The sequence below is a fragment of the Crinia signifera genome, chromosome 6 (assembly GCF_055691185.1).
Source record: "Crinia signifera chromosome 6, ASM5569118v1, whole genome shotgun sequence".
NCBI classification, from domain to species: domain Eukaryota; kingdom Metazoa; phylum Chordata; class Amphibia; order Anura; family Myobatrachidae; genus Crinia; species Crinia signifera.
Window position 1 is genome coordinate 65,064,768 of NC_139222.1, and position 14,389 is coordinate 65,079,156.

Consider the following 14,389-nt stretch of genomic DNA (forward strand, 5'->3'; position numbering starts at 1 on the left):
AATTCGGAGAGCTGGAGTATGTGCAGAAGAGACCAAAGACTCTGGCACAGAGCAAGAGGCTTGGCTAGGTCCTCTGCTGTACCATCTTTCTGAATACACCACAAATATGGCACCACGGGAGAAATCTAGGGAGCCAATACACTGCTATGGAGGCACAGTGGTCCACTGGGTGCAATGTTTGCAGTGTGGGACACCCCTGCAGCCATGATATATTCACCCCCTGAAGAGAACTGTATATTTACCACTGAAGAAGCCTATTCAATATGAGGTCCCTAATACATAAATATGCACTACTGTCCTGTCCAATCCAAACCAGTTTAAGTCTGGAGACTGTGCTGGTTATTCTATATTTCTCTGATATGATGAAGCCTGTCTTCTTGTTCTTTTCCTTGTAGGTAGTTCTGACATAAAGGTGTCTGTCTATGCTTCTATTATACCGTATGTATAGTATGTTTGCATGTGTATAAATATATATATAAAAATTATTAACAGCAGCCAAGGGCTCCTTAGTGTCATAACCTAAAAATGTTTACCAGATATATGCAATAAAAAGAGGTAGGTGGTCCAGTACCAAAAAGTAAAAGTGCCAAAGCTTATCTCCTTCTCAAAATCTCCACAGACGGTCTTCCATAAACAAGTTCATATTTAATACAGCTCAAAAAATAGAGACATAGGGGTAAATGTAGTAAGCTGCGTGTATGGTTAAGACTGAAATCTTAGGTGAGTTTTACCTATTTTCCAAACTAAAGTAAAATCATGAGTCAAACTGGAAAACCTTGTGTTCATCACCGGTGTAAAATCACAACACTCTCAAGAAAACTCCCTTTCAAAACACATTGGGGGAAATTTACTAAGATGTGAGTGTGTATTTCACATGGGATGTTGCTATGGGCAACCAATCAGAATCTACTTCTTATTTATTTAACAGCTTCTAGAACATAATAGAAAGTATTATGTTGCCCATAGCAACATGCCATGGGAAATAGAGCTCCCATCTTAGTAAATTTTGGCCATTGTGAGCAGCATGTTTGCTGAAGCACTGCACAGATCAGTGAGATCCGTGCAGACTGCTTTGTGTGAATGTGCTGAAGTGGTTAAAAATTAGGGAACAAACTGTATGGGGGCCTCGTTGATAGGCATAACAAACCCCAGGCTTGTCCTGGTTCTATAAAAACAGTGGGGGAATGTGTGAGATCCCCATGTATTTCAAGCTGCAGAACCGGACTCTTGGATTGGTCCTGTTCCAAAAATACAGGTGGAAAAAAGACGTAGGGGGTCTCCCGTGTTTTTTTTTTTTTTTTACAGGTCCCAGCAAGCCTCCCCTGCATGCTGGTACTTGAAGAACCACAAGTATCAGCATTGAAGGGCCTGTTGGTACCTGTAATCGTCCTGTAAAAGAAATATTAAAATAAAGACAGCACACATTGTAAAAAATAAAATTCTTGCACACTCACATACATATTCACACTCATATATACTTCCCTACATCCCCATAGCTCTATAGTCCCTCTTGCACATTAGAATCTGGTTTAACCTGTAAAAAATAAATAAAGTGTAGATTTGTCCTCGTCATTCCAAATGAGGCATCCCAGGGGTTAAAAATAAACACTATACTTCCTGAATGCCATGTGATCCCCTTTCCTGAATGCCATGTGACTTTTCACTGGGAGACCGGCATCCAATCAGGTACCACTGCTCTACTGATTGGCTATGTGCTCCTGCACTGTAAATCACTGGTTTCCATATGCTTCTACTGTGAGAATTCTACATGGCTAGTCAGGGCTCCCCTAAGGCTGTAATGTACACCTTAGCTGCTGCTAAGGTTTCATACACAGCCGTGATGTGGGTGGGGCTATAATTAGCTACATCAGGCCCAAGGTTTTGTCCGTAATAATTGCACCTGTGCATTAGCTGGGAGATCTGGAAACCATGAACAGGGAATCCTGATAAGGAAGCTTGGCCATCCTTGTATATTACAGATAAAGGGCCAGATTCTCTAAGCTTTAAAAGTGATAAAATAGAGAGTGATAAACAGCCAGCCAATCAGCTCCTGTCTGATATTTTTCAAACACAGTCTGTGACATGGCGGGTAGGAGCTGATTGGCTGGCTGTTTATCACTCTCCATATTATCACTTTTGAAGCTTAGAGAATCTGGCCCCAAGACTTGTGCATTCCTGTCAATTTTACTTCTGTAATTAATGTGCTTTCTTATCATTATTGGGCATAACCTGCTATGGCCATTCCATCAATAATGTAGACATGCATGCAGAATTAAGTGTTTTCTACATATAAAGCTTTCTTGCTATATGCAATGTTTCTGAAGATAAATTCCCTGCACAGACACATGGAGCATGGAAACTTAACAACGCCTGGCTACCTGAACAAGTGTTAACGTCTCAGAGGTGTTAATGAGCTGTTCATGCAGAAACAAGGGAGGAGGTGATGTATCTGGACTGTACAATGATATCCTGATATCCACATTCTATTTTCTGAAATGTCGCCCTTTCCTGCAATGATTGCATTTAACTTGTTAATATATTCTGTGCCACAGATAACAGTTACATGCCTTCAATTCAGAGGTTTATAATACAGAATCTGAATATACTACACATTTGTTTGCATTGTAAAAAATATATGGAAGCAAAAGTTATGTACCTAACCAGAGGTTGCATAGTTGTGTGTTATTAAAGAAGATTTTATATACGAGGTGGTTCAACATCTCCTATCAGTCATACTGTCCCAACATCTAGATGGCGGGCTAGCAGAAACACTGAGGTGTGAAGTGTGATCAGATTTCTGCAGCTAAGGGGCACATCTGTAGCTAAAATTCATCACTATTTTTTGTCGAGGTGTATGGTGATAACATCATGTCGCGAAAATAGATTTGGGTTTGGAGCACTGCTGATGTGCCCATTTTAGAAACAGACATTTAATCACACTACACACCTCATTGTGGGGGTTATTTTGGTTCACTCCTTCAGTCAAATTCCTTCTTAGATGGACAAAACCATGGCCCTTATTCTGGTCGGTGCGGATATATCCGCGTGCGTTCGGCCCGCCGATGTTTTGTGTCTGCGCATGTGCAGAGGCGTCTCTGCGCATGTGCGAGCGGGGCGTACGGCCAAATCCCACATGATATGTGAACACTCCGAACAGGGGGTGGAGAGGGGCGTGAAGGGCTATTTGGGCTCATTACCATATGCATACGCCCCGCGTTTCATGGGCGTTCCCATGAAAACGCTGGGCGTACGTATGGTAATGCGGCCGTGACGCACGTGTAGGGGGCGGACATATGACATCGCCGGATGTCAGCTGCCCGCCCAGATCCCTGCTTTTGCACTGAAAAATGTCCGTGTGGTCTGAGGTTGCGGGAGCTGGTGGAGCACTCGGTCCTGCATTCGATGGTCTGCGACCATCGAATGATGGGGGAGGTTCCCTTAGATGGAGGAGGCGTATTCCTAAAAAAATACACGTGCGGTCCGTTCGGCCAGCTTCTTAACGCGTACGGACGGAGTTGGCGATCCGTATGGAAGGCGGGGTTTCGCACGCACGGTCCTGGCCGCATAATCGGATACGGCCGCACCGATCAGAATAAGGCCCCATGTGCACTGCAGGTGGGGTAGATGTTATTTGTGCAGAGAGAGTTAGATTTGGGTGGGGTTTTACTTCAAAGTAAGATCTATATTGCAGTGTAAAAATAAAGCAATCCATATTTTCCCTGCACAGAAACAAAATAACTCACCCATATCTAACTCTCTCTACACATTTTACATCTGTCCCCCTGCAGTGCACATGGTTTTGTCCATTAGAGAGTGATTGTGCCTTTGCGAGTGAACCAGAATAACGACCATTGTTCTGCATGATTACAGCTAGTAGTAAAGTCATACTTTTGCATGTCTCCATAGTCCTGTGCTAATATCAACACAGACCACTTTACAGTGTCAAAACTCTCAGTACATCACAGCTTATTGCTTATGAAGTTCATAGCCACAGATCAGTGCCTGTGATAATCCCTATATACTGTAGTGCTTATAATGAGCATGTGAGCATCAGAACTGGACCATGAAGCAATGGAAGAAGGGGGTATGCACTGACAAAATAAAGTTGTTGGGTGTTTTTTTTTTTTTTTTGCATTATGCAGAGGACCGGATGCCTGAGCATAATTTATCTGGGGAAGAGATGATATCTAATTGTACTATAGAAAGAGCCGACAGTGTGATGCTCTGGGCAATAGTTTTCTGGAAAACCTTGGGCCCTGGCATTCATGTGGGTGTTCTTTTGACATGCACCACCTACCTATAAATTGTTGAAGACTAAGAACACCCCATCATGGCTACTCCCTGATGGCAGCAGGATGTTCTCCATGCTACAGTGGCAAATATTGTCCAGGAATAGTTTGAGGAACATGACAGAGAGTTCAAAGTGTTGACTTGGCTGCCAAATTCCCAGATCTCAATCTGATCAAGCACCTGTGTGTTGTACTGGAAAACCTGTGGCGGCCCCACATCACAACTGACAGAACTTTAAGGATCTGCTGCTTATCTCATCATGCCCTACCAGTCACAAGGGGGCCTCTGATTAGTAGGGCATTTCATTTGATCAAGATGGCACAGTGAGAGGATTGCTGTATGTTTGAATATGGAGGCATTATATATTTCCTAAATTATTACAGCTTTTACGAAGTGCCCATTTTTGATAAATAAGATAGACCTCACAAAATGGCACAGGTTAAAAGTGAACCTTAATCTAATGCAGGCATTCCCAACCACGGTCCTCAAGGCACACCAACAGTGCAGGTTTTTTAGATATCCAGGCTTGAGCACAGGTGACTTAATTAGTTCTAAGGGATTCTGATGAAACCATCTGTCCTGAAGCCTGGATATCACTAAAACCTGCACTGTTGGTGTGCCTTGAGGACCGTGGTTGGGAATGCCTGATCTAATGCAACATAAAAAATTAGATGGTAGGAAAGATGCATGTACTTGGTGCTTTTGAAATTGGTCTCATAGGGCCTTATTTTGGTTCATTCTTTCTGACAAAATCCTTCTTAGATGGACAAAACCATGTGCACTGCAGGGGGGGCAGATGTAACATGTGCTGAGAGAATTAGATTTGGGTGAGTAATTTTGTTTCTGTGCAGGGAAAATACTGACTGCTTTATTTTTACACTGCAATATAGATCTCACTTTGAAGTAAAACCCCACCCAAATCTAATTCTCTCTGCACAAGTAACACCTGCCCCACCTGCAGTGCACATGGTTTTGCCCATCTAAAAAGGATTTTGTCAGAAAGAATGAACCAAAATAAGGCCCATTGAGAGGAATATGCTGCCAGGCATAGCCACAATGCCCTGGTTGCACACATGGAATGTCACACATGCACCTCTGTGGGGTGCAAGGAAATACTTGTGGTGCCAGTGGCACGATTTGCTGTGTCACTACAGAATGAAGATTGTTTCCATTGCGCTGAATTGAATTCCTCCCATTCCTATAGTTTTTACGTATTATGATCGTAGTTACACAGTAGGAGAACGAGGTCTATTATTGGATGGTACTAGAAGTGCTTAATGGACAGTTTAAGTTTCAGGTTTATATATAGACCCTTGTGTGCAGTGTAGAGATATGTACTGAGAATAGTGGAATCTGCTGGCGCTGGGAACTAGCTAATCATCAGCACATACAGAATTTCCCAGGGATTTTAAAACCCTGAAATATTTATGTCCTTTAGAGGCTCTGTATAAGTACGGCAGGCATAGGATAGGGTTTATTGGTACTTGGTTTCAGGGTTGCAGATATTGTGATGTATTAAGGCGCCTATTGTATTATGTTGTTGTTAACTCATACCATTACTTAACTCTTATGCCTAGAAATAAATGACACAAACACCTTATCTAAAAATAACGACACTGACACCAACTGCGTAAGGTTAAAAAGGTCATAGTTGTTTATTTAAGTGGTATGACCCCTATTTGTATAAGGGATGGCAAAGAAAGCGCTTGAGACCAGCACCATAAACGCGGGTCTTGCCATGGTAGCGACCTCAGCGCCACCAATGGCCACACCCCTTCTTGTGGGTACAGCCTGCGCTGTGACGGACATACCGCCCCCTTCTATTGCATGACGTGGACCTTCCATGAAGGCCAACGCCCCCAGCCGGAACTGGGGACTCGCCCGCCTTCTTGGCAAAGGGGGGGCAATACCGCACAGAGACCACCTGACACCCCACCTGCTTGCTGGTCGAGAGCGCCTTCTTGCCGATTGTTAACTAAAGCTATGGAAATAGAGAACCAAATTTGGTGGAAATGGCTTGATGCCAGGTAGCACAGAGAGAAGGGTAGGGAGGGTGGGGATCCAGAATCAAAGAGGCTCACTTCCTGTCTCTGATCACTGATATAACCCTCTCTGGCTGCCGCCCCCCTGCTACCTGATTGGCAGAACTAACTGCCACTCCACTACTATTTCCATAGGGCTTTACACAGATGCTTCTGCTGTACATTGCTTGTGGACAACAAATTCACAGGCTCTTAAATTCCCTCCAGCCTATGCGGCCCTCGCTCTGTCTAAGGCGCCTATTGAATTATGTTGTTGTTAACTCATACCATTACTTAACTCTTATGCCTAGAAATAAATGACACAAACACCTTATCTAAAAATAACAACACTGACACCAACTGCGTAAGGTTAAAAAGGTCATAGTTGTTTATTTAAGTGGTATGACCCCTATTTGTATAAGGCAAAGATGGCAAAGAAAGCGCTTGAGACCAGCACCATAAACGCGGGTCTTGCCATGGTAGCGACCTCAGCGCCACCAATGGCCACACCCCTTCTTGTGGGTACAGCCTGCGCTGTGACGGACATACCGCCCCCTTCTATTGCATGACGTGGACCTTCCATGAAGGCCAACGCCCCCAGCCGGAACTGGGGACTCGCCCGCCTTCTTGGCAAAGGGGGGGGGCAAAGACCACCTGACACCCCACCTGCTTGCTGGTCAAGAGCGCCTTCTCGCCACAGCCTGTGTTACAAAGACCCCGCAGGGTCACCACGCGTAACCAGGCCCCGCCATCCCAAACAAATAACAACCTACGCTAAACTAACCTAAACTAGAGAAAATGTCCTCCAAAAACCTGCCATGCCTGAGTCAGGAAGATGTACGCCATCTGGCCTGTACAAAACCACAAAGTCCTTAACAATAGTAGGATGTCTAACCGCCGTGCCGCCCCGAGCCACAACATGCCTAGACACCGCATGGTTCAACTTCCTCATGGCCCTCTCGATTGCTGACACATTCCGGCAACCCTGCCAGTTAATGCGGGGAATTATGTCGGACCACACAATCCTCACACAGTGCCAGAGGTCCACCAGACGCACAAAGTCTGTCTTAATCTTGATGGTGAGCTCAATGCCCGTCCTCTTGACCAGGTCATTGCCACCTAAATGAATCACCAGAACATCGGGGCGGCCCTTATTACGGGCTTTGGCGGATTAACAGCTCCCATAGACTATCCCAAAGGAGACCCATGACTCCAAACCAGCTAACAGCGAGTGCCTTCTCCAGAACAGGAGCACTGGAGGCTAGTGGGTGCCTAGCAGCCCAAAAAATAAAAGAGTGCCCTACGAACCAAACCCTACCCAGAGCCATATCGGAAGGGGGAGGGGCTGCAAAAAGAGAAAACCTAGTGGTTAACATCATGATATACTTTAACACAACAAAATGCATACTACGGCCCAAGTGAAGGTGAAAAACTTAAAAAACCTTCTGTGAACTTTAGGGGACAGCCAATTGAATTAGTCCACAATGAAGGAAAAAGTAAAAAATTACCTTCACACCGTCGATTCCGGAACGCTAGTCATTCCAGAACCGATTGTAAACAATTGTTTTTGAGCCGGCGCAACAGGCGCTTGAACTACAACTTATCTAACTTATCTATTCTTACATAACTCTTATAAGCGGAGGATTTCCACCTGCCAACTGCCTGAATGGCAGAAGGTGATACTCCTGCCGCTGCTGCGCAAGTAGCAGCCCCAATTCGAAACGAATGCGTTCCGAAATCCTGCTCCCGCAGACCCAATTCTACCAAACATTGCCGAAACACAGCCGCAAACTGGAATAGGGTCAGCGGTAGCCCATCAACGTGCGCCAAAAACTGCAAGGCGGCCTCTGGTCTGCGGGAGCTATATTCCTTAGCTAAGGAAACCGGACACACTGCCGCTTCAGCCTGTGCATTAAGGGTAATCCAGTGGCCCCTGCCCATCTGATCCATTTTGGACCGCTTAATCTCGCATAGCACTTGTCCTTCACGGAATACTACATCCTCCCCTAGGATGCCAGTGCGGGAGAGTTTGCTGGCTGCCACCAGCTCGCTGATGCGAAAAGCGCCATGAAACGCAAATGTAAATGCAACCTTAAACAGTGCAACTCCGTATTCGCTCTCAGCAACCTTAGCCGAACAACCCCCCAGGTCCCCCAGCATACTCATGTCTATGGGTTTGCGTGAATCCGGGGGAACTGGACGCACCGTGTCCAACCCTTCATGGCTTTGGACAATACAAAAGACCTCGTGGGGTCGGGATCGCCGCGTAAGCGCGAATAGAAAGCGATGCCTGCCAACGCCGCCGCCATAGCCGACTTTGACCTGCCCCGCCTATGGTGACCCCAAACAAAAGCGAGTACCCGGTCCTCGACCGACTAACCGCTAGCCTCGGGGGAGCCCTGAAACTCCACCCAGTCCTGCCATGCGGCCCCATAAGTTCTACGAGTGGAAGGGGCCAAGGACAGAAGAGCCAGGTCTGTCATGCTGGCTCTATGACCTGCCACACAAAAGGGGGGACAATTAAGCCCAAGTGGCGAAGCCTCGGGGGCCAACTCGCGAAACCTCGCGAACTTAAACCTCGAAAGGGCATCCGCTATGTTGTTATCCACCCCCGGGGCATGCCTGGCCCTGAACTGTATGTTATGCCGTAAGCAGAGCAGAACTGAGTGCCGTAGCAGACGCAAAGCCTCGGGAAAGCCGCCCTCTGATTATTAATGGCATGCACCACCCCAAGGTCATCACACCAGAACACTATGTTCTGGTTAGCTAGCTGGGAGCACCTTTTTCAGCTCTGCAGAAACTATAAATCGGGAAAAGCTCAAGAAGCAGCAGGTTGACCGTGAAACCACGATCAACCCACGACTGAGGCCACTTCGAGGCGCACCACTCCCCATGAAAGTACGCCCCGAAACCCGTAGATCCCGCCGCGTCAGTGAACAGCTGCAGTTCAACGTTGGAGGCGGGGTCAGAAGGCCAGATGAGCTCCCTATTGAACTGCTCGAGAAAAACTGACCAAACTAAAAGGTCGTCCCGCATCTCCCGACATAGTCTGACTGTGTGATGAGGGTGCCTAACACCCGCCGTGGACCTTTCTAGCTTATGGCAAAACACCCTACCCATCGGGATAATGCGACATGCGAAATTGAAAGAGACCAGTAAAGATTGTATGAGCCGTAACCTGACTCTCTTCTTTTCCCTGCATTCAGTAATGAGAGCCTGCAGCTTGCAAACCTTGTCCTCAGGGAGCCGGCAGCAACCTGCTGCAGTGTCTATCTCAATGCCCAGATAAGACAGAACCGTGGCAGGGCCCTCCGTCTTATCTGCGGCAATGGGGACCCCTAAAGACGTCGGGACATTGATGGCGGATGCCAGGATGTTTGCACATGTGCCCTGCCCGCCTGGCCCCACAAAGAGAAAATCATCCAAATAATGTGCCACGCCACTACAGCCTGTGACGTCATGAATGTACCAGTGCAGAAAGGAACTGAATTTCTCAAAGTAGGAGCAGGATACCGCGCATCCCATGGGCAAACACTTGTCAATAAATATACCCCCGTCTCAATGGAAACCCATGAACCTGAAGGACTCTGGGTGTAGGGGGAGGAGCCTGAAAGACGACTCTATGTCCGATTTAGCCACTAGGGCCCCACTGCCAAAGCCCCGGACCATGCCTAGAACCTCATCGAACAAATTGGTAGTGAACGCTACAATGTTGCTCGGGGATGGCGTCATTGATGGACGCCCCATGGGGTTAAGAAAGGTGCTGAATCAGTCTATATTTGCCCGGGGTTTTCTTAGGGACCACCCCCAGAGGGGAGAAACAAATCCCAATCAGCGGGTCAGACTGGGAAAGGCCCCGCCATACTGCCCCATTAGATTCCCACAAGCACCTTTTGTCTCGCCACCTCGGGCTGCCAGTGCCGACCCCGCCCTGATCTGTATTGCTTGCGGCAGGTCTATAAATTTTTTTGGGGTGACCTGCCCCACATAAACTACATTTTGCCCCTTGGTCACACTTGCCGTCATGAAAGGCAAAGCGCTTCTCTTTGCTGCCGGATCTCACCCCGTGTTTCCCCCTTGTAAAGGGCTTCTTGCCTAGAGGCTACACCGAAGGCAGGCCCCTACCTATGATCTCAGCTGAATGTCAACGTGTTTGCACCCTTTAAGATGGGTTTGGACCCCTCGTGAGTGTGACAACACTTTACATAGTCATCACGCCATGCGCTGTCCTTGTAATTATGAATGTGACGTTAACCGGGAACAAGTAACGTAGTATGTTCACGAGTTCATCGGGCCTGGTGCTGAGGTAACGCGAGGCTAGTAACAGGCAACCACCTTTAAGCCAATTGCTAAAACCCTGGCAAGCGAACTCACCCTTCGCTGAGGACCGTCTGACCTTGCAAAGTCTTTTCCCGCATATGTGGTTAGTGTGAAAAGGTCTACAAAAAACTGGCCCCTTCTAATTATGAATTTTGACCTCCCTTAACCTGATGGGGCCTTCCCACTCTGGGTGCACTTGGACCCCCAACCTGCTTAGCTACAGCGCACGCCACCAGCCTCGCAAATTCGTGCGGGCACTAGGGGGACCCAAATTCCCCGCTGCTAGCGGAAGAGTGTAAAGGGGATGCTGCACACACAGAAAATTCAGTGTTCTCACCATCGATGGAGGAGCCTCCGTGCTCGTCAGCAGACGTAGCCGGGATTTCTGATTTGGCTGAAGGTAAAGGAGCCGGCATGCCGGATCCACGCTCTGCGAGGCCGGTACCCTCAGCCGCTGGGTGAGTCGGGGATATCCCCCTGCTTGACATGGCCGCTTTGGGGAGTGCTCGCAGCTGCCGGGATGTGGACTCTGTGGAGCATCTGCGGACTCCGCCCCTTGTTCGACTGCTGACATCACCCGGGTAACTGCAGCCTCCGACACGGCATGCACCGAAGTCCAGTGGTGATGGATTAGCCGCAGAGGAAATACGATCTGCACCAACTGTGACCTCGAAAGAAAAACACAGGCATGAGAAATCACAGCGCTAAAGACCCTGGGAAAGAACATGGTGGGATGTCGCCTCGACTGACCCACGGCCCTCAGGGCGGGGGGCACATTGGGAAACTAGGGGAATGTGTAGAGACCCTAGCTGAAGGGAAACTAGCCCAGAAAGGCTTGAGAATGCGCCAGACTACCAAACGAGGGACTGCAGCGGGGATGTGCCAGCCCACACAGGTACGTACAGGGGCGTATTTCTGATATGCAGCCTGCTGCAATGGAAAAGCCCGGAAACCAAACTACTGTAAGCCAGTATAAACAACTAGGTGCCCAGCGGTCAGAGGTGAGGTAAACAACCATGTATTCTGCAAACTGGTGACCCATCAGCAACAAAAACATTACTGGTAAACTTGTGGTAAAATTAAGAGGCATAAGGCCCTGTAAGCAAGGCTGCTCAGACTGGGACCCGGCTATGCCAGTAGGCAGGGAGGCCACATGGAGTTAACCCTGGAGGGCATGCTGGTTCCTGTAGTGCCACAAGGAGGATTTAGGGGTAACTCCTGATAGGATGGCTCTCAACTCAGATATATTAAGTGCTGTTATCATGTAGCCTTACAGTAAGACAATTATATCCAGTGTAGGACTTCCAGCATCAGAGAAGCCGTGACGAAGCCTGGAAGCTTATCATATCTTCTGCAAAATATATGTAACTAAGATCTCTGAATGACCCTCTATTATGTTGGTTTTTCATATCTTATTACTAATGCCCTTTGGTGTGCTGGGGGTTAAATCCCCCTCCCTTGCAGCACCTGGGGGGCATTACTAGTTTCATTGAGCAGCTCTCACCACTGTTTTAGCTAACAGAGCGGGCAGAAATGGTGGGCCAACTGTAACAGGCATGGCTGCACCATCCCAAGTGAGGCAGGGAGCCCACAGACAGAAGGCCTTGTGCCTCAAAGACACCCCCCATATTAAATGCCACAAGTGAAATCAAACCTAGTAACCAGGGCACCAGCAAGTGGTGCTGTAGTATCACCACTGCCAGCATGGAAATCCCCAGCCCTGACACTGTCTACATGTGGCTGTGATACAGGACAGGGTATTCTGTGTAAGCAGGAGCAGTTAAGGTACACAGACAGAAAAAGCAAGCTGTATAGGGAGGAATGAGGAGGCATGAGAGAGAATGTGAGCAATTGAAAAGTTACTTATCCTGCTTCAAGATTTAGCCGTTCTGCTTCCAGACTGATCCAGAATCAAAGAGGCTCACTTCCTGTCTCTGATCACTGATATAACCCTCTCTGGCTGCCGCCCCCCTGCTACCTGATTGACAGAACTAACTGCCACTCCACTACTATTTCCATAGGGCTTTACACAGATGCTTCTGCAGTGGTGCAAGTAGAATTTTTTTCTTGGTGGTACTGATAGCCTCCACCAAAAATGGGCATGGTCATGTGTCATCAGGGGGCGTGGTCACACAAAGCTAGAGGAGTGATTAAATGACAATAGAGGCGTGGACACAGGAGACAGGGAATGAGAAACTGGGAATGACTGGGGGTGGGTTGGCTCTTGCTTGGGGTAGAGCCAGGCAGCTTGTGCTTACAATAGTGGAGCCTGCTCTTCATGCTGTCGGCGCTGCTGATGCCAGTCAGTGTGACAGGCTAAATCAGCAGTAGCCGGTAGCTGCATACAGCACCAATCATAACGCTGGGTGGGCGGGCTGCGGATGCATTATATTTAGACTTAAAATGAAAATAGAAATGACAGTGTATCAGGGGTAAGTGGTACTGCGTACCTGCAACATATTTCTTACAGGTACTCCGTACCACGCCGTACCCCCTTACTTGCAACACTGTGCTTCTGCTGTACATTGCTTGTGGACAACAAATTCACAGGCTCTTAAATTCCCTCCAGCCTATGCGGCCCTCGCTCTGTCTTACTGTGCAAGTGTTTTGGGGGAAGATACGATGGAACAATCAGTGTACTCCAGTTGATACTTTCACTTAGGACCTTATTCTGGTTGACTAGCAAGGCTGCAAATTTATCAGCCTTGCAAGTATCCCAGGCTCCGCCCACATTTTATGTTACAGCCTTATTCCAAAAGGGAATAAATTCCTTTTTTATCTCAAATTTCTACACACAATACTCTATAATGACAACATGAAAAAAATGTTGCTAATTTATTTAAAAAAAAAAAAAAAAACATAAGAAATCACATTGAAATAAGTATTCACAGCCTTTGACATGAAGCTCAAAATTTAGCTCCGGTGCATCCTATTTCCACAGAATGTCCTTGAGATGTTCCTACAGCTTAATTAGAATCTACCTGTGGTAATTTTAAGTTGATTGGACATGATTTGGAAAGCCACGCATCTGGTTATATAAGGTCTCAATGCAATGAATTGTTTGTAGACCTCCGAGACAGTATTGTCTTAAGGCACAAATTTTGGGAAGGGAACAGAAAAATATCTGCTGCTTTGAAGGTCCCTATGAGCTCGGTGACATCCAACATCCGTATATGATTTGGAACCACTAGGACTCTTCCTAGAGCTGGACAGCCATCTAAACTGAGCAATCAGGGGAGAAGGGCCCTAGTCAGGGAGGTGACCAACAACCCAATGGTTACTCTGTCAGAGCTACAGCAGGAGGAGAAACTTCCAGAAGGACAAGACGGAGGCCACTCCTTAGTAAAAAGCACATGGCAGCCCTTCTGGAGTTGAACTCTGTCATGAATGCCAGGGGTCATGTTTGGAGGAAACCAGGCCAATACCATTCCTACAGTGATGCTTGGTGATGGTAGCATCATGCTGACGGGATGCTTTTCAGCAGCAGGAACTGGGAGACTAGTCCAGATAGAGGGAAATATGAATGCAGCAATATACAGAGACATCATGGATGAAAACCTTCTCCAGAGCGCGCTTGACCTCAAGTTTGGGGGACTGTTAATCTTTTAGCAAGACAACGACTCCAAGCACGCAGCCAAAATATCAAAGATGTGGCTTCAGGACAACCTGGTGGAGCTTGAGAAAGAGGAATGGGCAAAACTGCCCAAAGCTATACTGTAGGTGTGCCAGGCTTGTGGCATCATATTCAAAAAATACTT

At 47.3% G+C, this 14,389-nt stretch overlaps 1 protein-coding gene across 2 annotated transcripts in view; it reads left to right on the forward strand.

The window, feature by feature from the left end:
• CALY (calcyon neuron specific vesicular protein) overlaps positions 1-14,389 on the forward strand; it is a 43,211-nt gene that overhangs the window by 1,719 nt on the left and 27,103 nt on the right. The window contains exon 1 of one of the 2 annotated variants that reach the window (XM_083146160.1): positions 2,395-2,440. The exons of the other annotated variant lie outside the window; for it this stretch is intronic. Within the exon in view, the coding sequence (XP_083002286.1) occupies positions 2,410-2,440 (31 nt within the window). The 5' untranslated portion in view covers positions 2,395-2,409. Of the gene's footprint in view, positions 1-2,394; positions 2,441-14,389 lie in introns of those variants that run through there. 2 annotated transcript variants of the gene reach the window in all.